Source organism: Anser cygnoides, chromosome 21, assembly GCF_040182565.1.
Source record: "Anser cygnoides isolate HZ-2024a breed goose chromosome 21, Taihu_goose_T2T_genome, whole genome shotgun sequence".
Lineage (NCBI taxonomy): Eukaryota > Metazoa > Chordata > Aves > Anseriformes > Anatidae > Anser > Anser cygnoides.
Window position 1 is genome coordinate 1871116 of NC_089893.1, and position 27281 is coordinate 1898396.

General features: G+C 47.5%; 2 protein-coding genes across 12 annotated transcripts; one reads left to right on the plus strand and one right to left on the minus strand.

Annotated features, from left to right (window-relative positions):
• Nucleotides 1-417: 417 nt before the first annotated feature.
• Nucleotides 418-21807, minus strand: C2CD2L (C2CD2 like). Of its 5 annotated transcripts, none has more exons than XM_048063366.2 (15): nt 21673-21807; nt 20301-20432; nt 16193-16288; nt 15674-15793; nt 13567-13677; nt 12621-12737; nt 12039-12156; nt 11752-11875; nt 11154-11218; nt 10434-10561; nt 9970-10141; nt 9179-9280; nt 8431-8564; nt 7674-7956; nt 418-6201 (listed from the first exon to the last, which is right to left on the minus strand). In XM_048063366.2, exons 3-15 carry the CDS (start codon nt 16193-16195, stop codon nt 5984-5986), a joined length of 1695 nt encoding a protein of 564 aa, XP_047919323.1. In that variant the 5' UTR covers nt 16196-16288; nt 20301-20432; nt 21673-21807; the 3' UTR covers nt 418-5983. The 5 variants fall into 5 exon arrangements, with proteins under 5 accessions (XP_047919323.1, XP_047919324.1, XP_066837319.1 ...); XM_048063367.2 differs by lacking the exon at nt 21673-21807 and adding an exon at nt 21252-21624; XM_066981218.1 differs by lacking the exon at nt 21673-21807 and having other exon boundaries at nt 20301-21624.
• Nucleotides 21808-27063, plus strand: DPAGT1 (dolichyl-phosphate N-acetylglucosaminephosphotransferase 1). 7 transcript variants are annotated; one of them, XM_048063368.2, is made up of 10 exons: nt 21825-22214; nt 22291-22411; nt 22497-22710; nt 23239-23385; nt 23514-23598; nt 24180-24368; nt 24974-25061; nt 25426-25581; nt 26518-26604; nt 26894-27063. In XM_048063368.2, the coding sequence occupies exons 1-9, from the start codon at nt 21937-21939 to the stop codon at nt 26581-26583; spliced, it is 1344 nt and encodes a 447-aa protein (XP_047919325.1). In that variant the 5' UTR covers nt 21825-21936; the 3' UTR covers nt 26584-26604; nt 26894-27063. The 7 variants fall into 7 exon arrangements, with proteins under 7 accessions (XP_066837325.1, XP_066837323.1, XP_066837324.1 ...); XM_013187280.3 differs by having other exon boundaries at nt 21827-22214; nt 26760-27063; XM_066981224.1 differs by lacking the exon at nt 25426-25581 and having other exon boundaries at nt 21808-22214.
• Nucleotides 27064-27281: the final 218 nt, after the last annotated feature.

A 27281-nucleotide genomic window follows, 5' to 3' on the forward strand; every position in this document is an offset into this window, starting at 1 on the left:
CGCCCCGTCCCCCCTCCGCCATTCCTCCATCCGGGGGGAACAGTGACCGCCTGGAGCCAGAGGCTGCAGGGTGAAGATGGAGGGGGGGGGAAAAAAAAAGGGAAAAGGGAAAAGGCTGCAAGAAGAGAGGGGGGAGAGAGGGCCAGCCAGCCAGCCACCCAGAGGGCTAGAGAGAATCAACAAGAGAGGGAGAAGTACAGCGAGATTAAGAGAGAGAAAACAGGAAGAGCCAAAACGTACATCACTTGCTGAAGGCTTGCAGACTGTAAACTCATGTGTCTGGTTTCAGCAAAAAGGGCTGTTCAGAGGTGACAATCTTACAAAACAGGGCTGCAGATCCACTGCTGCTCCGGACTTCTACAATGATCAATGGCCCACACCCAACACTTCAGCAGCTGTGAAGTAAGACTCGTGATCAAGTTTTCATTTCCATGTGTTTTAATAAGTTAACAGGTTCAGCCATTACACAGCAATGGAATTCTTCAACATTTACAAAGGTGCAAGAACTTCATTCATTTACTCTGAATTAAGTCATTTTATTTTCATCTCTTAAGTAACTACACAGTTCCTATTTGTTTTCCTTTAAACAATCTGGGGTTAAAATAAGCCACCCAGAAAGAAGGTATTAAAGTACAAAAAAAAAAAAAGCACACAAAAGGAGGGGTGCTAATTCAGATTCAGCATGGGTATTTGGTCCAGTACCTCTACAAGCAAGGACAGGTGGTACGGAGCAGTTACGCTTGTAGAAAGAGCTGTGATTCTTACACGTAGACAAAAAGACCTTTTCCAGAAGTTTGACCACCAACAGAACTGTTACTCTACCATTACACTCACCATGAACTAGGGGCAGGGAAGGGAGAACAAGGCAAAAGACTCCAGAACACGCAAATACCATCCACCCAACAGTCAAGCATCTCACCAGCTACCCAGTAACAACCTCTCTATAGGATTAGCAAACAGGAAACGAGAGTAGCTGTCACATGAAGCAGCATCTCTAAAAACAAATCTAAAAATAAAACAACACTTTTTAGCATACACACTGACATACACGCAGATCTAGTGTAGAAACAGGACGTGCCTCTTACACTCACATCGGTTTGAAGTTTTCATGACACTCCCCTCCCCTGAACTGCTTTCCAACTAGCTGGAAAGAGTCTCCACCCTCTCTCCCCCACTTCAGCCAAATCTGCCTAAAAACCCATCCTCAACTACAGAAGCATTTTGAGGGCATTCACAGGTGCAGTATCTAGATTGCCTTTCTCAAGTTGACCTCTGGGGAGGTATATCAGGGTTAGAAATATTTCGTGGATACCACAGAGGCTCCTAAGGCCATTCTCCCGGCCCACTGATTGACCCTGTCCATTCACTTTGCAGTGTGATCGGTATTCACAGAGAACACACTGTTCACAAGTACATGCAAACACATATGCATGTATACAATCCCTCTACCTTTGGATTGTACATGCTTTGAACCTCCTCTCCAAGTCACAGAACCATAGAATGTTTTAGACTGGAAGGGATCTTAAAGATCATCTAATTCCAACCCTATCACCTGACAAAGAGTCCCTGTCCTACCAGGCTTCAGTCAAGTTCCACCACATTAAAGCCTACAGTACGCCCCCCACCCCGAAACGAGGTTTTGCAGTCCCCTTCATTCACATGAATGTTTTTTCTTACTTTAAGAGGCTACAGAATCACAGAATACCCTTTGCAGGCAGATGCTAAGGGCTTTTCAACAGGAAGGTTCTTAAAAGCCTTACCAAAACAGGGGGAAAGGGTGTGTCCAGACAACTATAGTTACAAGCATACAGCTAGAGCAATCTGTTTTTTTTTTTTCAAAGAAGTGAAAATACACGGCATATGTAAATCCTAACTCTGTTCAGCTAAAACACCAGGAAGAAGAAAAAAAAAAGTATACTTTGGCTTTATTTAACAGTCACTCTTTCTACTTGCGTAGCCAGCAATGAAACGTTGCATTTGGAATATAGGCCCACATAGGTAGGCTGAACTCTTTCAGAAGCATCTCTTTGTTCAAGTCCACCGCTCTGACACTCCTCTTCCCCCACATATTTGGTCAAGGATCAATTTCATGAGGTGCAAATATTGAGCCTGCCCTTAAGACAGCAATGGCAGATCTTTTGAGTCCAAAAAGTTAGATGGCAGCCCATGCTGCACACTGTTGTTACTCTGGGGTCCCAGTCATTATGAAATACCACAGACCCTGCAATGGCACCAAGGCGAGGGCATGAGTACCCACAAGAAGTTAAACAGGGAAAAGCTGATTTCAAACACCATTTCTTTTGTTTTAAAGCAAAAAGCACAAGCAGTGACTAAATACAAACAGATTTTTTATACATCAGTTTTATGAGTGAAAACTCCATGGGACCTTCTCTACAGTTTCTGGAGACCAGAGACTTCCATGACCTTCCCTTTCCTTTTGAGAAAGTTAGGATATTTAGGATAAAAGAATCGTTTCTCAGGCCAATAATCACACCTCCCCCACAAGGTGGATTTGTTACCATTCTTGGCTGCAGTAAGTCAGGAGATTCGCACATGCTCACATAGCCAGGACTACAAAAAAAACAGACACTTAATACTTTGGAAGACAAAACTAACCTTGCACGAGAGAAACGAAATCATGTACAGATATGAAGGATGGATGCGTTAACTCAGTAACATACCAAAAGTAAAATACTCCAAGTGCACACAGTTGTGCCATTCTCCCTTGCCCCACTGTCCTTCAAACACCAGCTTACCCAAATACTCTGAAAAAAATATTCTGCACTCAGAGAAGATTTTGTAGGAAATCAAAGGCTACAATATCAGTCCTACACCGTAGAACTTTGAGGAGCAATGATGTGGCAGAAAGAAAACATAAGCAGATGCAGGAATTAATGTTTGGGGATATACTGCATCTGAACTTGACAATAACCCTTTCCGTTGCAAGCCAGATATCTAGCCAGATACAAACTTTCATATCCAATATACTGCCCGTGATAAAGAGCGCCACCAAAAATTCAAGGGAGAATACACAATCACTATTGTGCACCCTGTGTGCCATTCATTCCATGGACAACAGTGCAGGATAGTCCCAATATTTCTGACAGGTCAAAGCTCAAAATCAAAAATAGTAATTCCATTGCCACTCATTAGCAGCCATATCCTGGAGCCCACAAAGTGGGAACAAGTTCAGTAAGGCCCATGGATTTATTCCAGGAATTGCCCATTTTATGCAGCTAGAAAAAAATCCTCAGTCCCCTTAGGATGGTGAGGAACTCTAGTTTTGGCTTTACTTCGAGCTTTCCTATCGCCTCCTTCCTGCAAGGTAGAGCAAACTATTCTAGTTAAAAACTAGCTAAGCGTTTACCAGAGGAGAACCTCACTGACATTTTCCAGTAACCCATGCCAAGAAAGGCAGCACTTGCTATCCCTCACAGCCCTTCTTACACACACAAGTCCCAAATTCACATTCCAGAAGTACAGGTGGGAGCCCTGGGCATTTGCCAGCAGCAACTCCATGCCAAGGTAGCTCACACTGCTCGTGGTTTTAAAGAACATGTGAATATTAAAATAGACTCACAGAAGGTCCAATTATAAATCTGTAACTGAAAAGCTGCTGGCTCTTCCTAAAGTTCCCTTCAGTTCAAACAGCCATTTCTAATGCAAGGTTTCACAGCCAGCCCACTAGAGAAGTGGTGCTGTCTAGGCTCAGCCAGCACATTTAAGAAAGAACAACAACAAAAAACAGAGTGTCAAGTAATGTGAGTGACAGAGCGATGGTGCAAGAGAGAATACCAAACTGTAACCAAACCCTGAGGCTCTGGGAACAAGGCCACACCTGTGAATGACAGTGCCACAGATGACTCCCCAGCCAACCTGGAGAAGGAAGGCTACAACAAACCAGCAGCTGGATCACTAGAGGCCAGCCACAGACTGCCAACTTCCAGAAGTGGTACAGCAGGAACTATTTACTTGCATCAAGGAAAATGATTTTTGGTGAGAAAGGGCAAGCACTCTGACATCCGTAGTGCACAATGCAGCTCGCTACTAAAGACATAAGGGTCTAGCCACAGTACCATACTGACAAGTAAAGAAACAAAGGATAAACTATATGAAAGAGCTTGGGGATAACAGAAAGACTTCCAAACCAGATGAAATAGATGGAGAAGTTCCTGGTCAGCCAGCTAGAACAGTCCTATTTACCTGGCATGTCCAACCTTGTAGGGAACATACAGTTTCAGAATGAGAATCCTTGCTTCTTTTGACATACATCAGCAATTTCAATCCAAGCCCCAGGTGACTCTGGCCTTCCCAACTTCCTGATACTTTTGAGATGCACTCTAAAATTCCTGCCTGTAAATTGTTTCACAACGGCATACCAAACACATTCCAGTCTTTGGAAATAGCACATGGCCTTATCAGTAACCCAGGATTTGTCCTTCTGAATAACACAATGCATTGTATCACGAACAATTACAGAGTACTACTATTTTTCCAATTGGGTTGCATCTTAAATGAACTATAGCAACAGCCCCCACGTCAGGAGGTATTTTAACAGGAGAGCAGAGCTAAAGAACCCAGCCAGCCTTACATGATCTCTCCACCAAATTTCTTTTCCTCCCCTTTGACCCATTTCCCTATCTCTACAGCTCTACAGAAGAGCAAGAGCTTCCATTCAAACAATCTGCTTTAACAATTAATACACATTTTTCTAAGGTGTGATGTTACACTCATCCAAACAGGGCCTCTTGGGATATTCACAATGCACATATTTCAAGAGACTGGAAAAACATTCATTTAGAAGGGCAGTTTCCTCCTGTGCAAGCAGCTGATTTTTCCCCCCATGCAGCTCTCCCTCAAAAAACACCCACTGCAGAAGGGCCCACACTTTAAACATAGAGGATAACATTTTCTAGAAGGTTAGTTCACATGCCATCAAGAAAGGCTCTTTCTACTACACGAAATGCCTTTCATCAGTGAAAACATGTAAGCTCCTCACTCATTACACCACACAGCCTCAGGTTCCACATCACACTGCCCTTTCGCTAGCATTGCCACGTTCCTCACTATTCATCCCCAGCACGTCCGTCACTAGAGTTAGAACTGCTAAAGAGAACTACCGAACTGGACCATAGCCTCTGTTTCCCCAGTGCCCTACCAGAGATGGCCCTAACCACCTACAAGGAAAACAGTTCCACTTGTACAGGAAGATGGCTGGTACAAATATGTAGCATGGCCCCTTCCCCACTCCAGAACATAGATAAAGAAGCACCAAAAGCAGCAAACAGATGTTCTTGCAAGGACTTGGTCTTCTACAAAAACTCATCTAGCGGTTAAGGTTTTCTCCTTCTTAGAGACTCCTTTCTTCATCAGTATAGCACAGAAAAAAGGCACCCTCCACACCTTCTGAAACGGAGACCATTCCAACAGCCGATCTGGGTGGGGAACAGCAGCTTGTTCTGCTCACAGCACATAGCCCAGGAATGCACACACCATCCCACACCACACCTCAGTCACGTTACAGCCTCTGCATCGAGCAGGAGCAACAACAGAATGGCCAGCAACTGCACCATCCTCTCTCAAGAGCAGAATGGAGCAAGGTTACATACCGCAGCTCTTGAAAATGCAGGTAACTTGGCAGTTTCTCAGTTTTTAACTCTGAGGCTGTCACTTGAAAGGTCCCAGGAAGCACCTAGTGAAGCTGGACAGCTATACAGAGTCACTTCTGCAGCTCCTGGGAACCCCAAGGGGATTAGCATGCCTGCTGGATTTTTTTGGGGAGAGCATAACAGTCAGAGAAGGCTGTGCAGTCTCAGCCCTGGGTACACTACCTTTGCTCCCCAAACAGTGTAAAGCACTGGGGTGTCTTCCCTCCGCCAAGGTTGGAAGGAACTGGACTGCAGAACTCAGATACCACGGAGTGGGAAGACAAAAGACTAAAACAGGATTTCTGTATAATCTTTCCAACCAGCATCTCCGTCCTTCAGTTCTCACCTGTTGTGCTGTCGTTAGCTTTAGGTTTGGATTTAGACTTGAAGGAGAAGCGTTTGATGAGGCGGTGGGAGAAGCTGCCGGCTTTCTTCTTGCTGGCAGAACTAGTGGTGACATTGGACAAGTCATCATGTGACTGGCTCAGGCCGGCTTCCTTCTGCTTGGTCTTTCTCCTGAAGATGAGCTTCGTACCACTCCGAAGAAAGCTAACTGCAAAGACAGAAAAGGAGATGGAAACCACAATGGTATCCTGCCCTGGCAAGTCTCAGGGGCAACAAACACACCATGTCATTTGGCCACTCTCATACAAGAGGCAGGAGACCTCTTTTGGCCTGAGCAGCAAAAGCACACAGCAGCTCAGCGAATCTCAGCTCCCAACCTCAAGGCAAAGTCTACATTCAGGGCAGACTGCAATACCCACAAGCTGTTTCACTAAACACTGGCACGTGTCCTGTACGTAAACGTCCTTTTATGCAGCAACATCCTCACTTTAGCAGAGTCATGGAGAATTGCAACTTAAAAGGTAAAATTGGTGTGAATGGAAAATGAGTGGGAATGTCACAGTGTGGAGACACCAGCAGGAACACACAACAGGGAAAAGGCATCTCAGACTACACTGTCTCAAGAGCATCCAGATTAGCTGGTCATCAAGCCCTCAGCACAGCTGCCTGTACTTTCACAAGCTGTCCAAATCTGGAGAAAAATAACAGTGATGGCTCCAGGTGATAAACCGAGGCAGGACAGGATGGAGATGCTGATCACTGTCAGCACCAAAAGGGTACAAAAATGCATATCCAAACCTGCACATTATTCAATGCTACAGCAGCATTTCCTACAGAAAAGGGGTTTTGTTTTTCTTCTTCCTTCTTTTCCCTGCCCACCATGTCTCTCGTGAATCTGGGCCAGATACTTTTTCACCCACTGACACGCAAACAAAGGATCAACACAGTTCAAACTGTAACAAGGTACAACACACACACACCCCTTCCCCCCCACCCCCCAAAACAAAAAAAAAACAAAAAAAAAACCCTCCCCCACTCTCATTCTGAGAAATTGAGATTTGGTGCTCACTTTTGTTTAGTAGCTAGCTGTAACTATAACAGCTTCAAGCAAACAAATGCAAGGCATGCAGTCTGCCTAACTGATGCAACCCTAGAAACTCCAAAAAAACATCTCAGTCAGGGCAGACCTGCCCCACAATTTAAAATCAGGGAGTCTGTGCAGACACCCTATGGTATCAGAAGAGCTAGCTACTTTGATGCTAATGGAGAAACAGGGAAGGCATCGAGGTCCACACAATCTGCTATTGGGCAGCCTCTGTTTCTGTGCCATAGCAGCATCAGAATTCGGAGGAGGAATCACTATTTACAGACATGGGTCTGACGTGCAAACAAGGGGGTCAAAACAGGGTCTTGGGAACATGCAAGCTACAAAGGGCTTCCATCTAAGACAGCACACAAACCATAAAGCCTACAGGAACCGGGTAACTGCATAAAGGTGTTTGAAACCAATTCAGCAGGGAACATAGAAGATATGTGGGCTCTTCCAGGGCTCCACTGGAAGCCACTCTTCACCGCCCCAAAAGCTGGATGCAGACCCTTAACTCAGGGCAGGGAACTCAGCTGTCACTTTGTCCTCAGGCACAAGCTGACATTAGCTACTGTACGATAGTTCAACCTCACCTTTGTGATCTTTCAAGCTCCTGGTCTCAAGGGCTCCTGTGGAGCCAGTTTCAGATTCAGCATCTTCCATGGATGGTCTTTCAGAGATGTCTGATCGCGTTGTCTCATCCAGCTCCTGACTGGCCCCTTGTCCTGATGGCGACGCTTCCAGCAGCTGTGACGATTCAGTAGAATCCTGCATCTGGTCACCTGCACTCACCGCCCCAGAAGCCCCGTACACTGTGGCCTCCATGGATGCAGCATAACCCAGAGAAAGTGCCATTTCATCTTGAGCAATAGGTACCTGGAGGGGGTTAAAAAGTCAGACAGGAAGGCAGGGTCTAAAGGATTGCATTTGTCTCCAATCCTGCTCATCAGTGCTAAGAAAGCACAGATGTGCAGCGGTCACTTTTTGCTGAAACATACTGGAAGATATCTGATTCCATGGCATTTTGCAGCACTTCCCTCTCTCACATAGGAAAGTCCCAGGATAACTCCTTACATTTTCCATGAGGTTCCCAAATGACTAATGCAAAAGCTTCCCTTTCTGCTGCCAGTGCTTTGTGAACTTCCATTGGCAGCTGCCCTGCAGACTGCTGAGGTACCTTTGACGGGAAGCAGCGACAAAATACAAGGATGCAGCAAAAAGGCTCTGCTGAGCAAGTCCTCTGTGCTGGTACTTTTCCACACCATTCCCTACAGAATAGGGTGGTTTTACACAGACATCCATAGAAATAGCCTCCCAGACAGGAAATGGAGCCCCCTAACTGCCAGAGACCTTGGAAACTCCCGAGATGATCAGCGTGCTACGTTTTGTTGGGGTCTTCTTTGCGGGCTTGTTATTTGTCTCAGTTAGCTGCCTGATTGCCGTCTCAGCCACCGGATCCAAGCCATTAGGCATCTGGCTGTCCCCTGAGCAACAAGAAAGATACCAACACTTGAAGTAGCATCCTTCAGCACAGGGAAGAGGTTACTTGCTGACCATGATGCTTTTAACAGGCAACTATGTGTAAGTGAAGGTAGAGAACAGTATTTATTACAGACTTGCCCAAACAAACTAAAAGAAGAATGCTCTGTAGAGCTCTCAAGTCTTTCAGGCACCTATAAAGTTTGAAGTTCCTAAAGGCATATCATTAAAATACCATTCCCACCTCCCACTTAAGAAAGATTTCCAGAGACTCCCAGGAGGTCTCACAGCCTCAGCCACAAAGCATCCAAGGAGCTGCAGCATTCTATTTCAGAGACAAACAGAGATGCCAAGTACAATATGACCAAATCTCATTGGCTCCAGATAACTTAGGGATGTTCTTGTCAAGCAAGGAAACACTCATAATCATGAACCAGAGAGCCACGGTGGAATTTCTTTTACCTGCCCTCCCCCTTACCCTCTTCACTCAATCACTCGGACTTACTCTTCTGCAGCAAGTGCAGATGAGTTCAGTGACCCACATTCAGACAGACACTCTTCAAGAAAGGCTAAGGAACATCATCGCTCCAGTAGGAACTTCTGACTTGCAAGCACTTACTGCTACTGCTGGGCAAAAGGCTGCGAGGACAGCTGCTCTCCAAAAGAACCGTTGTCTTTTTTTCAGTCACTTCCACCTTGGACGGTGATCTTGAGGGTGAATCTTCATGGTGAAAGACAGGCAGAGACAACAGTAAGTGGAGATGAAGTTTAGGCAACTTCATCACCGTATTGTGCCCCATCCCTCCCCCCCACCCCCCGCAGAGTGCCTGCAGAGTCTGCTGCCATGAGGCTTTGCAGCACTGAAGTTGCAAGAAGCCTATTGGAACAAGACATGCGAAGCAGCCCTGTCACGAGGCCCTGTTTGTGCTGTTTCCCAGCCCTGCCTCACAAAATATCCAGCACCACATTAACCAAGACATCAGACAGACACTGAGCAGCACCAACCACTGGCAAGCAAGGTCAACATGTTTTCAAGCCTGCGATCAGTACATAGAGCATAATTTATTTAGCAGTTATGTAGGCAGAAGTTATGCAACACCAGTATACACAGATGAGTCCTGCCACCAAAAGATGTCAGAGAGGCTTGTCCCTCTCACAACTCTCCCCAGCTGGGCTACATCAATTCCCTCCCTCAAGGCTACATACTAGTCTCCAGACAGCCACAAGACATTAGTAACTCAGAAGCCAAAAGCACCACCCACCCATCCAATACTTAAGGTGCAAGTCCACAACAACCACAACATACAATGGCTAAACAGTTTTACTGCTGCCTGCGTAAACAAACTCAGGAATATACCCAACCCCACCCCACCCCACCTTTACAAGACTCCTGTGTTAGGGCAGCCTCACCCAGCTTGCAGTCGGCCTTGGGCCGGGACTGAATTGTGGTGACAGTAGTCACGATCGTGCCATCAGGCATGATGGTCCGGTCCATCTCCACCTTCTTGGTGGGGGTGACGCTGGTACGCAGAGATGTGGCGTGCTGAGCATTTAGAGATGTAGAAGAATCCTGGTATAGCAGCTACAAAGGGTAAGACACAGCTCAGAAGGGGCTCTCCTCCTCTCAGAAGTAAAGGCAGGCGATACGGATGACAAAAGCTACCCCTCCGGGCACCAAGGAGCCATTCTCACTACAATGTCAGCCAAACAGAGGAAAGCTCAGGGACTAAGGGCAAGGTGATACACCTCCTCAGCCTAGGTGTCTGTTGGTCCCCTGCAACATGCGCAGGCCTAGTAATGCTGATTTCCAGCTAGAGCCTCGCATTACAAATATTTCCAGATCATGCATTCACAGAGCTTGGTTGCCTGCTCACCTCCAGTATAACGGTAGCTTCAGCAGCCAGTGACTGCCCAGCTCCAGGGGCCAGAGAGCAGATCTGTCTCCCGGATGGCCGTTTGCTCAAAGGATCAAGCAAAAGAGTAGTATGTGCCAGCAGCACATCTGCAAGAGGGAAGAGGAGAAAAAAAAAAAAACACCACACAACTTCAGCACCTCAGACCTCTCACAAGCTCCCTGTGCTTTTGGAAAGTGGTCCCACAGGCCAACAAATCAGATCCCCTTGGCTCCAGTAGCTCCCAGATTCAGCAGAGGAGGCTATGCTTTGCACAAATTAACCACATTAAAGAACCTGGGCTTTTGTGGCCTCCTTCAAAAATGGGTGCTGTAATTAGTCCCTAGCTGACTAAAAATCACAAGACTTAAGAGCCCTTTGCATTGTTCTTCCAATACCTGGGGGCAAATATCTGCATCCCTCTCACTGCTTCTAGGTTAGAAAGTGCAGGCCATGGGAACCTCCCAGGTACCAAAAAGGTCACTAAGAGCCTTTAACTAAGAACAACAGACTTGAGAGTTACTTCACGCAGTCAAAGACTCACAAAATGTTGGATACAAAAACCCGTGCAGATATCAGATATAATCCTGCTCATAATACATCATAACTACAAAGAAGATCCACAGGCTCAAATCACAGCAAGTCCCTTAGGCCTGTTTGTCACCTTGTCTTAGAATCCATTTTATGGCTTCCTGTACTTACCTTCACCTCTGCCACTGTTCCCCAGCACCTGTAGCTTCAGCTCCTTACTTCTAGGTCCCAACTCACTGTTGAAACAGAAATAGATAGGCTGCTATTAGGCAGTCTTTGCAAAATTACCACAGAGTAAACACAACTATTATATATTTTCCCTTCCACAAATCTCACAACCCTCATCATCTTTCCAAAGCTCCTGTAAGTGTGTATTATTTTGGAGGACACAATAAGGGGCAGCAAGCAAGAAGAGGAAAACTCAGTTTATGTCCCATGCAGGGCTGCGTAGGCTGTCAGGGCAAGTTAAGATGGCAATCTGTCTGGAAGGCAGATAACTCCAGGGCAGGCCTCATGCTCCCACATTCCCCTTGATCAGCACTTCTGTCCATCCAGTTAAAACACACACTATTCAGGGAAGCAGGAAATAATATGTACATGAGTTGGGGCTGATCACTGGAACTCACAGACCAGCACAGACACAAGCCACCCTACTATACAGACATCACCTCCACACCACCTGCATCAGGTACTGCAGAGTGGTAATGACACCCAGAGACTACGCCAGTCTGCCTCCACTGCAACAACCAATAGACCAGCAGGCACTTACAGAACGAGCTCCTCATTCCACTCCATCTCTGCAGCAGTGCCGGCACTACCAGCTGTCACTGGCCTCATCCATTTCTGCTGTGGGGGACTGTCTAGCTCTACGACACAGCATATCTCCTCAACTCCTGCAACAGAGAAAGCGAGTACATGTGTACCTGTCAACACAAGGCAGAGTTTAGTGGACATGTGTGCATATGTCCATTCAAAGCCACACAAAACATCCACGCACTCTAACCTCACCATTTCTGCACTTCCCCTGCTTCAGATGAACCATGTTTTCAGGCTTACCTCCCTTTTCCTGGGAGCCCAAGTTCAGCACATGAAGATTCCGTAGTAAAAGCTTTGAACCTAGAGGGCCTGCTACTACACCGGATGGGGAATCTCGAGTCAATTTACTGCTGGATACCTGAGGAATGATGAGAGAAAGACCGACACCTTTGCCATTCTCTTGTCAGCAAACAGTGGTAAGACACGCGGCATTTGTGCTTGCACCTCCCAAGTGCTCCTCATGGGAATACCCACAAAGCCATCCAGAGATGCTGCAGGCCCCCCAAGCTACAAACCTCCAGTTAGCCCCCATCTTACTTAAGATATGAAATTTAAGGCAGACAGGAAAAGAGACAGACAGAATGAGCTTGCTGGCTACTAGAAGGGGAACTGAAGATGACCGTACTGCTGAAGGTCTGTCCCACTCTAATTCTCCCTGCTTTCCATGCCACAATACCCCAGTTCCTATGACAGCACAGCCAGGGATGTGGCTGTTGCTCAGAAGTGAGACTTAGCCCTTGGATTCCTGCCTAAGTCTCAGCCCTCAGAAGCACCCCAGTGCACAGCATTCAAGGCATGAATATCGCAAGAAGAGAGTCTTACCGCACCAGTTCCTGCGGTGCAGGCTTTCAGATGTACCATCAAGGCTGGCTGCGTGCTGACAATGGTATCCTCGATCAGATCCTTTATGGTAGACAGACCCACACTCCCGTCATTCTTCTCTCCACAAATCAAAAGGAAACACACAAATGTCATAATGAGGCAGATACATTTTCTCCTTATACAGGTACAACTGCCTCTCAAGCCTCTACACAGCCTTTCTCCCAGTAATACCCTCCTATATACTCTTCCTCTATCCTGTATGCCTCCTCCTCAGTGCTTAAGCTTTGCTGTAATAGCTGCAGGCAAGTATAACCTGCATGAACTGCATGAACCAAACTGACCTTTTACATCTGTAGTCCATCTATTACAAATTTTGACAATAAAGCCTTCAGAGTTTGCCACATCATCACTGCCTCATGAAATGGTACTACCACACCTTCACAAGAACAGCTAAATTCCTACATTTACACAATATAAGGCAACAAGTGTGTCAATAAAACTAACAAACAGAACTGTTTGGGGCACAGAAGTGCAAGCACATCGGTGTTCAGCTCATCAAGTCACTAATACCTATAGCTTCTGCACACTTTACAACTCCAAAAAAAATACCCCAGCTCGTTTTGCAGCCACACATTTGGCAAAAACAGCGGGAGATCCTACAAAGACTGAAAGCCTTTTTTGCTACACAGACTCTATTCAGAGTTCAGATGTAAAGAGGAATTCGGTAAACAGGCATCATTACTGCTTCAGCTCTCTTAAGGATAAACTCTTAACATAGCTGAGCTAGTATTGATTCCAGGGTGAAAGAATCCCCTCCTTGCCACAGAAGGGCCACAACACTGAGCTGTCAAACTCTCTCCTTTGCAGCAGCCTTCTTCCTGTCTGCACACTGTTTCCACCCCTCCTGCCCTTCCTCTGCTTGAGTCCAGCTTCCCCGTTTGCTTACCTCACGAGGTTGAAATCTTGGAAGAACTGACAGATTCAAGTCTGGTCTGTCCTTGAATGTCCATGACACCAGGAGACCCTCATTCTGTATCTCCTCCAAGTGGATCTCCACCTGACCCGGAACAAATATGCAGTCAGGAACACTCTGTTTTTATCAGGCACTTTCTGCCCTGTTTCAAATTCGTCAACACAAAGGGCCCCACACCAGTCCGTGCAGCAACTGAAGACAGCAAGTAAGAACGTAGGTGGTCCTGGGCCTCTGAGAGTAACGAAATGCAGAAGTTTCATCACTTTATACTCAGACCCAGCTCTCTCACTGCCTTTGGAAGCCCAGACGCCAGTCAGAGGCGAAAACTATGTTATTTCTCTGGTCAAACACAGAGCCTGCAGGACAATCTGAAAGAGCAAATTGGGTACCAATACAGGATATTTGCTGAGCTACATCTATTAACCACCACCAAACATACGCACAGACATTTGTAAGTCTCTAGGAGACGATCTGTGCCTGAAAACTCATCCAGGTCACCAACAGTCTGCAACAACAAACCAGACTGTACAGCATTCTGTAGTTCAGTTCAGAAGTTCCGCACCCACACAGAATAAAGGCATCATTAATACAGAAACAGAATGACAGAGGAAGAACTCCTGACTCAGCATCTCTAGTAAAAACAGCGTAATGAAATTTAATATAGCTCAAAAATAATTGAAAGACAAGCAACTTTTGAACATTTTTTTAAACACGAACATCTAAGGTCATCTGTTGAAAGCAACAGATCTGGGACACAGTAGTCAAATAACTAACCGACAAGAGGTATACAAAAGAGCCAAGACATTTGGGACAAATGGTACTTGAAGTATTCTGACCAGCAGACATACATTGGCAAAGCCAACCAGAAAGAAACTATGGAGTTAACACCCACTTCACTTTCACAGTTTATTTTCCAGAAAAAGCATCTCTATCTCCAATATTCAGTGCAGAAAAGATGGGAGTGCTGATCGATGCTCGGCTGAACATGAGCCAGCAGTGTGCTCAGGTGGCCAAGAAGGCCAATGGCATCCTGGCTTGTGTCAGAAATAGTGCAGCCAGCAGGACCAGGGAGGTGGCTGTCCCCCTGTACTCAGCCTTTGGTGAGGCCGCACCTTGAGTGCTGTGTTCAGTGTTGTGCCCCTCACTACAAGAAAGACATTGAGGCCCTGGAGCGTGTCCAGAGAAGGGCAACAAAACTGGTGAGGGGTCTTAAGCACAAGTCTTATGAGGACCTGCTAAGGGAGCTGGGGTTGTTTAGTCTGGGGAATAGGAGACTCAGGGGAGACCTTATTGCACTCTACAACTTCCTGAGGGGAGGTTGTGATGAGGAGGGGGTCAGTCTCTTCTCTCAGATAACCACTGCTAGGACTCGAGGAAATGGCCACAAGATGCGCCTGGGGAGATTTAGATTAGGTATCAGGAAAAACTTTTTCTCTCAAAGAGTAGTCAGGAACTAGAACAGCCTGCCCAGAGAGGTGGTAGAGTCACCTCGTGGTGTTCAAGAAGCACCTGGACAAGGTGCTACGAGACATGATTTAGTAGCTTAGTGGGTAGTATTGGTGACAGGAGGATGGTTGGACTAGATGATCTTGTAAGTCCTTTCCAACCTTGTGTTTCTATGATTCTACAAAGATCTGAATAACGAACTTGTGAATGTATTTAGGGGAGTTCCTGACAGGAAAATTATTTCTTACCATGGATTTTTTTCTCCCACACCAGTAACAGGACAAAACAGTATTTGGACATACACACAGGATGTGACTTTCCCTATCCATTGCACTACAAGGGATTTTGAACTCTGGACCTTTGCTTTTTAAAGAAGTGCTTAAAAACTAAGTATAGAACATTGCCACTCCTCGAATCTCTCTGATCCTGGATTTTGCTACAGTGACGTTACACACCCAAGATGTGCAGTATAATGCTCAGTAAACAGGACTCAGCACACTTATCAGGAACATTTGCCTCCCTGCCAAACATTAGCAATGCCTAGATTCTCCTTCTAGAACAAGGCCTCCTTCCTCCATCAGCGTAGGGCTAGGTGAAAGAACAAATTCAATGGCAAACTTTTTACAACCATTACCTGAGCTTGCAGCAGAGACAAAGTGACATGATACGTATCCACAGAAACAGCAGCTGGGGACTGCTGCGTTACAGAGACAGGGAATTTCACGGCTTCTGCAGACAGATGGCAGTAAAGCACCTACAGAGAAAAGAAAGCAATAGGTTTATGTCCTTGGTAATAAGCAGAAGCAAGATGGCAAGACCTATAAAAGCAATAGGTAAGGTTGACCCATTGTGGCAAGGAAACATCAGGCTTACTGTCAGCTCCAGTTCTGTACTGCAGATCTGCCATTTAAGACTCCACACGTGAGGCAATAAGGATGTAACAGTGACAGAAGCTCTCTTCTCTCCACTGCACTACCCTGATATTCAGATTCAGCATCCCTACACCTCAGCTCTACCCGCCCTTGCAGAGCTCACGGATGTACAGCCCCAGAGCTGCAATCTCTATCACACAAGTGTTGGCAGTCTCTGTAGAACATGCCATCAGTCGACAGAGAAACCCCACATGCTATAATTCAGAACAGCAAAGCCTTACCATGCTGCAGTCCGACTGGCCTTTGCACGTCACACAGCTTATATTTGCTGCTGGTGGTAACTGAGGACCCTCTTCAAATGTGATTTGCACTGAACTCTATGAAAATAGAGATCCGTTAGTTCCCGCTGGTCACAGTATCCCAGGCAGTTTCAAAGAAGATAAGCAAGTCTAACATAGGGCCCCGGGGACGTTCTGGTCCATTTCCATGAATGCAACCAGCACGAAGACATCCACGACACAACTCTACCCTCCCTGACTCCTCTCAACACAGACGCCAGGCAGCTCTCCCTGTGACCAAGCCTCTAAACTGAAAGGCTCAATGGAGAAATGGGTCGCTCCCCACTGCCAGCTGACAAGCTTTTGGACAACGGGACCACAACTCTTCAACCCCCAGCCTCCACTGCCTCCCCATACCCAGCACTGAAGAAAGGGCGAGGACAGCAAAAATGTAACTATCCCTCACTGTTAACTATCACCCCAGCCTTCACATGCAGGCTAAAGTCCCTTGCAGTCCTGTACTGTCTTGGGCATTTTCTCATTTCATAATAGTTATACCAGCCATTTCCTCTTCTTGCAAGCCTCCTCCACCAGATCTGCATGTTCACCTACCTAGCTCAGTCCAGAGTATCAAATCAGTCCCTTCTCTCCACGACCAGAGGACTTCCCATCTCACCACAGCCTCACCTCGTCAGTACGCTTTCTATTTCAAGAGCACCCAGAACTCCAGTTTCATGCTCACCAGTTCTTTCTTTCATGTGCCGGTCTCCTTCCCCTTTCCCCATTAAGTTATCATCTGAGTAACACATACCTTGCCCATACTTAAGCTCTCCATCCCCAAGAACACTCTGCCAAGCACAGCACCCAGAAAGCTTGCAACAATTCTGTATCAGAACAGGCATCATCTCACTTCTTGGTTTCCTTGCCTCTCTCCTTACAGCTCCTTCTCTCTGCTTGGTCAATCTAATCACAGAACCATCTAGGTTGGAAGAGACCTCCAAGATCACCTAGTCCAACCTTAACTAACTTATCGATAGGGCAGTCTATTCCAATGTCACAGACGACCCCAATACAATCACAGCTCAAACCTGTCAGGGAGGCCAAGACTCCAGAGGACATGCACCTTAAAAGAGGCAAATACGCTCCGCAATGCATTACACTTCACTTCTTGTTACAGGTCCCAGTGAACTCACTCTAGCCAACCCAAGAGCATCCTCTCCCCTCCATTTTCATCAAGCACCAACGCTGGTCACTTAACTGGACACTGTTCACCAGTCCCCATAGACACGAGCGGGGTGGGGGGGGTGTCACTAAGTGTCACTCATGACAGCAGGTCCCCTCAATACAACAAACACTGCGTAAGAACAAACATGCTTTCAGTCACAAAATAAAGAGCTGGCTTTGAGGACTCTAGACCTGCAGGATCCACAGTGTTTCAGCTTACACATAATAAATGAATCAAGCATATCCTGACATTCAGAAGTTTTCCACAATGAAAGGAAGCACCTTTTCAGTATGCAGACCTCAAGTTCAACACTGGACCTGACTATTTGCACAACTAGGGTAAAATGGAGAAGAAAAGGGATGAGAAAAGGGAGGAAGGAAAGCAAAAGAAAGTGTTATAGCAGCTGACGTTAAACACCAGATCAAGATTCTTATATCTTACCCGACTATCAGGGGCATAGTCTCACAGTGCACAATCTAGTCTTGTTTAATTCCAGACAAAAGATTCAGTTTCAACAGCCTGCAGCAAGTAGTCCTACAGCAACCTTATACAGTACCACCTTCTCATTCTTCTTGTACCTCATCCTGTAAGATCAAGGACATCATCTAACCAATACTAACTGGACCATAACTCACCATCACTCCTACCTTCTCTCATAAAAGTCAGGCTTGCAATACAGATGACTTCTGCCTTTGGTCTACTTAAGGGACTGTTTGCTAATAGATTACGAAGAAGGTGTCTGAATTTGTTTCAAGTAGCCAGTAAAAGAAATGGAACACAAACACAACAACAGGGCCAGTCATGTTTTTCCCCTCCACTTCATTAAAATATCTTACCTTACTTTGAAAGGGGCACCTTCTCATTTTCTCTGTATTCAACAACTAAGCGCAAGCAATTAAGAATAAACGAAAATAAAACACAAAGAATCCACGGAGAAGGAGCAGCCAAATTCACAGGAGGCATAGCCTATAGTCTGATAGACACCTCAATCTTTATCCATATGTCTGGCAGATAAACCGCATGTTTGTGAAAAAGTCCCATTTTTTCATGAACTCTTGGGAACAAAATACTTCATCTATTGAAAACCTGCCAGAGGATAAGCTCATCCTAAAACCAATGTAGAAAACTCTGTTCTCTGACACCATCAGAGCCTAGACAACAATATAAACATCTATTTCCCAGTTTCTAATTTTCTAAATACTACTTAGAACTACTACTTACCCAACTAGATCAAAGGCAGAAAAGAGGCCAGATGCCACTGTACTTCTCTGTTAAAAAGCACAATTTCACTTACTACAGGTAGCAATGAATGAGAAACTATGCTAACTTTTCCAAGTCAATCTAACAAGGCAAAAATGGTGACATACATAGAGTGGAAAGAACTTAAGGTGGAAATGCAAAGGCCTGAATGCAATTAAACAAAGTAGCAGTCAATCCGTCAATACCAGTGGCAGTAAGTAATACCTAGTTTTACGGCAGGGTCACTGGTACACCTCAAAACAGGAAGACACAACTTATATAAGACAAAAAAGTTAACATTTGGAAAAGGTCAATTCCCAGATCGATCTGTAACAGGCAGAAAATATAATCTAGAAGGTAAAACCATCAGGCACGTAACAGGTAAGCAATCCTACACAGACAACCCTTTTGCATTCATTCCTGCACAATACTTATAGAAGCTGACTCTATGTATTTTTAATGACAACAAAACTTGCCTTGAGACAAACTACACTTCCACATAGTGGTCAACCGTCTCCCCTTGTAGAAGTTTTTTTTGCCTTTTTTTTGCAGGCAAAAGCCCTTGCCTTGCCAGTAACGTGAGCTCCTGTGAAATTACTTCCTTGTGGAAAGGAAGACCTAAGGTTCAGGCCCCAGACCATTTTAAGCAAAACGTGCTGCCGAACAGCTACTGCTCAAAGTTTGTAAAACCACATTATGCTCACATTTAGTTACGCACCCTATCCCTCAAGTACAGAAGACAGCAACACACAGCAGCCCAAAAGGAGAAGCTGGCACACTGAGTGTTTGCCAGCACATCTCAGCCCAGGCAACAGGGTCCCTGACTGGCAGCCCGTTAACGGAGGTTTCCTCGGAGCCCGAGGACAAAGGGGTCGCAGCCCCGGTCGACCAAAGGCTGAGTACCCTTCCCTGCCTCACGGTGATGACTCCGGCTCCCCCGTCCTCCAGCTCACCGCCAACACGACGCCCGGCCCAGCCAGCCCGGGTCCCACCACCCGCGCCCCGCCGTACCCCGTGCCGGCGCGCCTGGCTGTTGAGGGCTCGCACCCAGGCCCGCTGCCACTGCTCCCGCAGGGACCGGAGGGCGAGCAGCGCAGCGAGCAGCGCCCGGGCCCCGGCCTCCTCCGCCGCTGGCGTCCGCCGCCGCGGCGGCGCCCGCAGGGCCGCCGACCGCCAGTACTGGAGCAGCCAGGCCGCGACGGTGAGCAGCGAGGCGGCGAAGAGCAGCACCAGCGCAGTCCAGCCCGGATCCGGCCCCATGGCGCAGCGCCTCACGGCGGGCCGGGAGGCATGCCGGACGGACCGCCGCCCGGCCCCGGCCCAGCCGCTGCCGCCTCCCAGCAGGCGCAGAGAGGAGAGGAGAAGGAGGGCCGGGCCGGGCCGCGCCGCGCCGCCCTTCCCCCAGCCCCGCGGCGCACGTGGGCCAGGCTCGGCCCCCGCCGCTCGCGGCCGCCGCCCGGCCCCAGCGGCGCCCCGCGGCCGCCTGCGCACAACGGCGGCGGGAGGCGGACCCCCCCGGCCCGGCCCGGCCCGCGCACGGCACCGCCGTTCCCGCAGCCAGGCCGTGCTCTTCCGGTGCCGGAGCGCGGCGGAGCGCTCGCCTCCCCGCGGCCCGGCGGGGCAGCCTTCGCTGTAGCATGCAGCTACCTTCTCCGTTCCCTGCCTTCCTCTCTGGTGCCCGCGGGCAGGTTCTTCACCCGGGTCCACACGGCCTTAGCCACCGGCACATCTGTCCAGGCAACCTCGTCGCTGCTGCTGCGAGCCTTCTCTTCTGGCAGCCTGAAAGAGCAAGGCAAATGCGGTCAGGACAATAAGCTCCCTGACAGCCCTTCTGTCTCTTGATTACAAACACCTTTCTCTGAACTGCACTCTTTTTCCACCTGTGCTGACTGACACATTCGCACCAGGCATGCGGCACATCACCCAGCTGGAATCTATTCAGTTACCTGCTCTTAGCTCCAGCCAACCTTACTGTAGAGGGACAGCAACAAACGCTTTCACCTCCTTTTCTCACAAGTCACATTCCATGGGGGCACTTCCCCCATGCTTCCCGCTGCTACATCTGCAGGAAGATCTCTGGCCAACCACTCTCTCTGTGCTGCAGTTTCTTCCCTTGCAGTAACACCTGTCTGCCTCAAAATTTATTTAAGACTCAGCTACAGTTTACCAGCTTTTACATAAATTCAGTAGACAGCAGACCAGAAAATGCCTCTTTCCGTACAGCAGCAGCTGTCAGTCAGCCCAGAAAAAGCCATCAGAAACCATCTCAGGTCACCAGGCTTCTTGTAAACACAGACATAGGGCAAAGGAAAATACTTCTTGCCACTACCAGACTTTATGCCTCTGCTGCGTTTTCACCTCCTGCTCAGCGACTCACATCTGAACACAAATGTCAGTGGGCAGAATCAGGCCTGTCCTGCCTTTCCAACATAAGCATTCACCTGAAGACCAAACACCTGTTATGGGTTTCCTGGCATAGAAAGACCTGGAGTAAATTTTTCCTTTTTATTTTTTTTTATTTTACTTTTTCTCCCCCGGCACTTCAGGAAATGCCTTGGGCAACAGCCCCGCAGGCCGCTCTCCGTTGCTCGCTCTTACACAGCAAGGCGGTGCCGGGTTCGGAGGCGCTCCCTGGGGAGCCCGTTAACCGCCCCGGGCGGCCGAGCAGCGCGGTGGCGGCCAGGGACAGCGCTGCCCAGAGGCCGCCGGCCGGCGGTCCCCGCCGTCCCTCCCCGCGAGCTCCCTCCGTCCGGCGGCCGCCTCCGACACCACCCCCAGCCCCCGCAGCTCTCCCCTGCGCCGCCGCCCGCCGGGGCCGCGCGCCGCTTCCCCACGCATCGCCGCGAGGCAGCGGCTGTGCCCGGGGAGCCCCGCTGCCGCCGGCGCCCCCCGTCCGCAGCGCGGCCAAGCGCATCGGACCGCCGGGGCTCGCCACAGGCAACGCCGTTGACGGAGCGGCCCCTCGCAGCGCCCCGCCGACGGGGCCGACCCGCCTACCGCGGGGGCAGAAGTGACGTACCTGGCGGCGGAGCCGGGGCGGCGCGCGGCTCGGTAGCGCCGAGCCCGCCATGGCGGTTGCGGGCACTGCGGGAGGAGCCGAGCCGGGTGCCGGCCCCCGCGCGCAGCGCTTCCCTTCTCAGGGGCGCGCGCGGCCCCGCGCGGCCTCCAGCTGCGGGCACAGGCTCCTCCACGCGCCCTTCGCGTCACCGAAAGCGGCGCCGGCCCCGCTCCCGGCGCCTGAGCGGGGTCCCGCGCCCGCCGGCGGCTCCTGCCAGGGCCAAAGATGGCGCTTCCCGCGCCGGAGGAAGGTGCGCGCGCACGCGGCGCTTCCCTCTCTCGTGTCCGGCCGGCGAGGTGCGGCCGGAGGCGCTCGGCGCCCTTGGCAGGGGCAGCGCTTGCCGCGGCCATGGCGGCGTGGCCCGCCGTGCCCCTCGTCATCAACCTCGGCGGGTCGCTGCTGGGTTTCGTGGCCACGCTCACGCTGATCCCGGCCTTCAAGGAACGCTTCCTGGCGGCGCGGCTCTTCGGCGAGGACCTCAACAAGGCCTCCCGGCAGCCCGTGTGAGTAGCGGCGCTCCGCCGAACCGTGCGGGGCCGTGCCGGGCCCGGCTGACTGCCGGCCTCCCCTTCCTTTCAGTCCTGAGGCGCAGGGCGTGATCAGCGGGGCCGTGTTCCTCATCATCCTCTTCTGCTTCATCCCCGTGCCCTTCCTGCGGTGCTTCGTGGAGGATCAGTGCGCGGCCTTTCCTTACGATGAGGTAGGGCTTGCCTGGCACGAGGAGTGCGGCAGGCACGGGCAGGGAGTGGCCACCGGTAATCGGAGCCCTGTTCTCTGTCCTTCAGTTCGTGGAGCTCATCGGCTCGCTCCTTGCCATTTGCTGCATGATTTTCCTGGGCTTTGCAGATGATGTCTTGAACCTGCGCTGGCGCCACAAGCTCCTTCTTCCTACCATGGCTTCCCTCCCATTGCTCATGGTGTACTTCACCAACTTTGGGAACACGACCATTGTGGTGCCTAAGCCCTTCCGGGTTCTACTGGGCATGCACTTGGACCTGGGTAAGTTATGAATCGCGGAAGGCCATCATCAAAGCAATCAGTAACAAATGGAGGGGCTCATCTGAAACTTTAACACATAGCAGATTGAAATCCCTGTGCTGCAGAGGAAACCCGTGAAGGATTTGCTAAATAAACAGTGAGAGGGCACATCACCAACTAATTATTACAGTGGCAAGAATATCCGTGAAGAGGTCCAACATGCATCTAACTGTGCATATGTATATAGGCACCATACATTTTTCCAGGTTTCTGGCAGTACAACAGTGTCAGATGCCAATATCACAGTCACCAACGCACAAAAACAGGACATGATAGGCAGCTGTCGTGTTGCAAATTTGCCATGCTATACATGTGTGTACACGTAAGATTCAGGGGAAAGGGAGCTATTTGTTAGAAAGCTACTGATTTCAAAATTTACCGAGACACCAGATAATAGATTGTCATACAAAGCAGGACGCTTCAAGCAAATTGGACTGGAGCCTGTTTCAAATATGAATGCTAAAGTATTTGGCTCACTCTTACCTACAGGTATCCTCTACTATGTGTACATGGGTATGCTAGCAGTGTTTTGTACTAACGCCATCAACATTCTTGCTGGAATCAATGGAATTGAAGCAGGGCAGTCTCTGGTGATTGCTGCTTCCATTATCGTATTCAACATTGTAGAGTTAAACGGTAAGGAAATGACATGCTTAGCCGGTACAAAAAAAGCAAAGGGAAATAGAATCCTAGATTTTAGCTGGTGTTAAAAATAACCTAGTCCTGTCTTAGAACAAACGTATTTTGCTTCTTTTTTTCTTTAGGGGATTATCAGGATGATCACATTTTTTCTCTCTACTTTATGATTCCCTTTTTTTTTACGACGCTGGGGCTGTTTTACCACAACTGGTAAGAGGATGGACATTCAGCATTTCTTTGGAAATGTACTCTCTTTACTTTTACCCTCTGTAAACAAAAACGTTTACCAACATGCAAGCGGGATAGTGGAGTATAGATAAGCTTCTTGCCAGAACTATGAATGCAAAGCAACAATCCACTGGTAGCTTTTGTTTGTACTAGAACAATTCAGATCGCACTAATTCACTAAAAAGCATGGAATACTCTACCTCACATCTCACTATTGTTATTTATACGTTGTATTCTCTGCAAGTCACATTGGAGGATAGTTTTAGCATATATAACTGCAATTGGTGTTTTCATTGTGTGGATTGGTGGTGGTCTCCCGGGTAGAGTTTTGTAGACTGCAGTGGTAGCAGTTACATATGACAGTATCACATAAAAGCATCGCTATGCTTCTTTTAGGCAGACAAGGAGTTGTCTTCAGTATCTGAGAAGAAGCCAGCTGAGGCTTAACGTCTCTCTTGCCCCCCCCAACCTGCCACCTAGGAATGCATTCAGTGATTATAAAGTCATTTTCTTAGAAACTGTGATCATAACAAACCTTTGCTCTTTTGCCCTATGGATTGCAGGTACCCATCCCAAGTGTTTGTTGGGGACACCTTCTGCTACTTTGCTGGCATGACCTTTGCTGTGGTGGGCATCTTGGGGCACTTCAGCAAAACAATGCTGCTTTTTTTCATCCCACAAGTGCTCAATTTCCTCTACTCATTGCCTCAACTCTTCCATGTCATTCCTTGTCCCCGCCATCGGCTGCCAAGGTAATGTACTTGAGTGACCTATAATGGTACCAGAAATGGTGGTTTTTGTCTCCGATAGCAGCTGAGAAACAAGAACAGGTGTTGGTTGGTACTCTTTTTAAAACCTGTTGAGGTAGGTTGTATAATTAAAATCTGCCATGCTGTGCTACTTGTGGTTGAGTCAAGCAGTACAGGTTTCTCAAAAAAAAAAATACTGTTAGAGTATGATTATTCTCAGCTCCAAGACAGAGGAAAGGATACAGACCACTTTTAACGCTGTTGCAGTAGGCTCTGCTAAAGTTTCGTAGAAGCAAGCATTCTGTGACACTGTGCCATAATGCTGTCCGTGTTTGTGATCATATCCACATATATTCAGTTCTATTTTTTAAAACCTTTACAGTTTTATGCATACATTGGGTGGAAGGGGGGGAAGTGTCTTCTTCTGACTGCCCAGTCTGAGGAACCAGGTATCAGCAGCTGTTGTTAAGTATTAATAGATTATTCCTGCTTTTTTTTTCCACCAATGGATTTCTTTCTCAGCAACTTGGCTTGGGATCTAAATCTGCTTACATAGGTATCACTGTTTCCTTGCTCTATCTGGACTAAGACTTTAATGTTCCTTTTAGGCTCGATCCTAGTACAGGGAAGTTGGAGATGAGCTACTCCAAATTCAAAACTAAGAGCCTCTCAGCCCTGGGAACATACATTTTGAAGGTAATACCAGGAAAACATTCAAAATCCAGACCTGCTTTGAGGCAGCAATTACATGCAAGAACAACAGGATGTGAGGGAAGACAATTTCTGGGTTCAGTGGTTGTTTCCTGCCTCAAATCCAGAACACATTCTACTTAGTCCAGTCACTGTCTCTCACAGTCATTCAACTATGTTAATAATTGTTCTTTTAAAATAACCATACACAGCAATGGTCCCAGGACCATCCCTAGCCTGTCCTTTTTTTTTTTTTTTTTTTTTTAAAGTAAGAGTACGAGCTAAACTACTGGGATAGTAGAGCAAAACAGATCTAGCAAAGAGCACCAAACACAGCTGGTGAAATAGTATGCAATATTTCTTTCCCTAGGCAGTAAAGATCTTGCACATAGTAGATGTGAGAAGTGGAATGGATGAAGATGGCGAATACACCGAGTGCAATAACATGACACTTATTAACTTTGTTATAAAGCTGATTGGACCCACCCACGAGCGAAATCTCACTCTCCTGTTGCTACTCATCCAGGTCAGACAAACGGTCCCACCAACAAAGAAATATACTCTGTGGTAAAAACAGATCCAAATCAGTCTCAAGAGTTTCAAGGGTGAAAGAGGGAAGTAAAGCGTCAGACTCTTCACACAACATGCAATTGAGATGTGCAGCTTGAGAATCTGAGGTTTATGCAGCTCAAGGAGGAAGCAGCCCTTCCTCCCAGCCCCCAGAATCATTCACTGAGAGCTATTAAGTACAAAGTCCCTAAGTTAGTTTGACAGAATCCACAGAGCACGAATTGCTGGATGCTAGAAAAATATTAGGAAAAAGTACCATGTGCTTGCCTTGTCACTCTGACCCAATACAGCCTTTTCCATGTTCCTGTTTTTCAGTCATACCAAATAACACCGGTACCAGTGTTATTTCCAGTTGGTGGCCTTGCAGAAATATGGCATAGAACTCAATGATCTGAAGTCACAGTGGGGTGTGGGAACATTCTGATGCAACTTAGAATGCAAGGATAACACGCCTTGCGGATAGCACTGCTACTTACATTCAACATGTGAACATTCTTGCCTAATATAATAGACATTCTGTTTCTGGAAAGACATAGTGCTTATATGCCCACTATTCCTTTCTCACGCTCAGATCAAAGATAAAGAGAGTCTTATTAGGAAAGAGAAGAGATAATCAAATTTCCATTTAGAGGGAAGACTTACAACAAACAGACAGACATAAAAAAATCCCCCACACAGAGCTACAATTCTCACAGACTGACCTGAGACCTTTGGCTAGACTTCCACTTTTCATTTTTTATACACCTGAAAATTTTAGCTCAAGTGTTATTGAAACAAGCCAATGTTTTAAAGCACATCAAATCTATCTGGAGAGGAATATGCCAGCCTGTAAACTAACACTGTAAGATTTCAACTCTTTTTTTTTAATTTTTTTTCTTTTTTTTAAACCTAGGTCCTGGGGAGTACGATTGCATTTTCAATCCGGTACCAACTAGTGCGGTTGTTTTATGATGTCTGACTAGGCTACCAGGAGTCAGTGGTAAGAGTTGCACTTTACAGTCAACTTTCTCCAATTGCTGACCAAATAATTCAAATGATATTATTCTGGTCCTCTGAGAACATCAGGCCACCTTTCAAAAGGCAAGCCAATCTCTGGGCCAGTCCAGAATCACAATCTTTTTTTTGTGCACAAAGGTCTTTTGTCCAATTCTGCTGACAGAAGAGATTCAACGCTACTCGGACGTTACTGTTAATGGGATTACCTTTGAGATGGGAAATAAGGAACCCGCTTTTTTTTTTTTTTTTTTTTCCAAACGCACAATTCTTAGGGAAGGGGGGAAGAGATGAAACCGCTATGAATTTAAGAAGCGCCTTTCTGTTCCCTGAGAGAAAACAGGAACTTCTGTAAGATGCTACATCAGAACAGAGTGGACATAGAATATTGTTATAAATCATACCCAAAATTCAGAGCACTCTGAGAATAAAATAACTCAAGGTACCCTTTCCCTTCTGATGCTTTGCCTTGAAAATATTGACACATGGTGACACTAGGTCGCACGGTACATCCGCGTCCTTCTACCCTGCTAGGGGCTGATAATTTCTGCAGCAGGCAGAAATTTCCTCTTTGACAGCCACTGGGAATGTTTTCACAAAGGTTTATTTTGGAACATCTTTATCATTTGTGTTCCTTCATGGAATAGGGCGCCTCTAGAATAG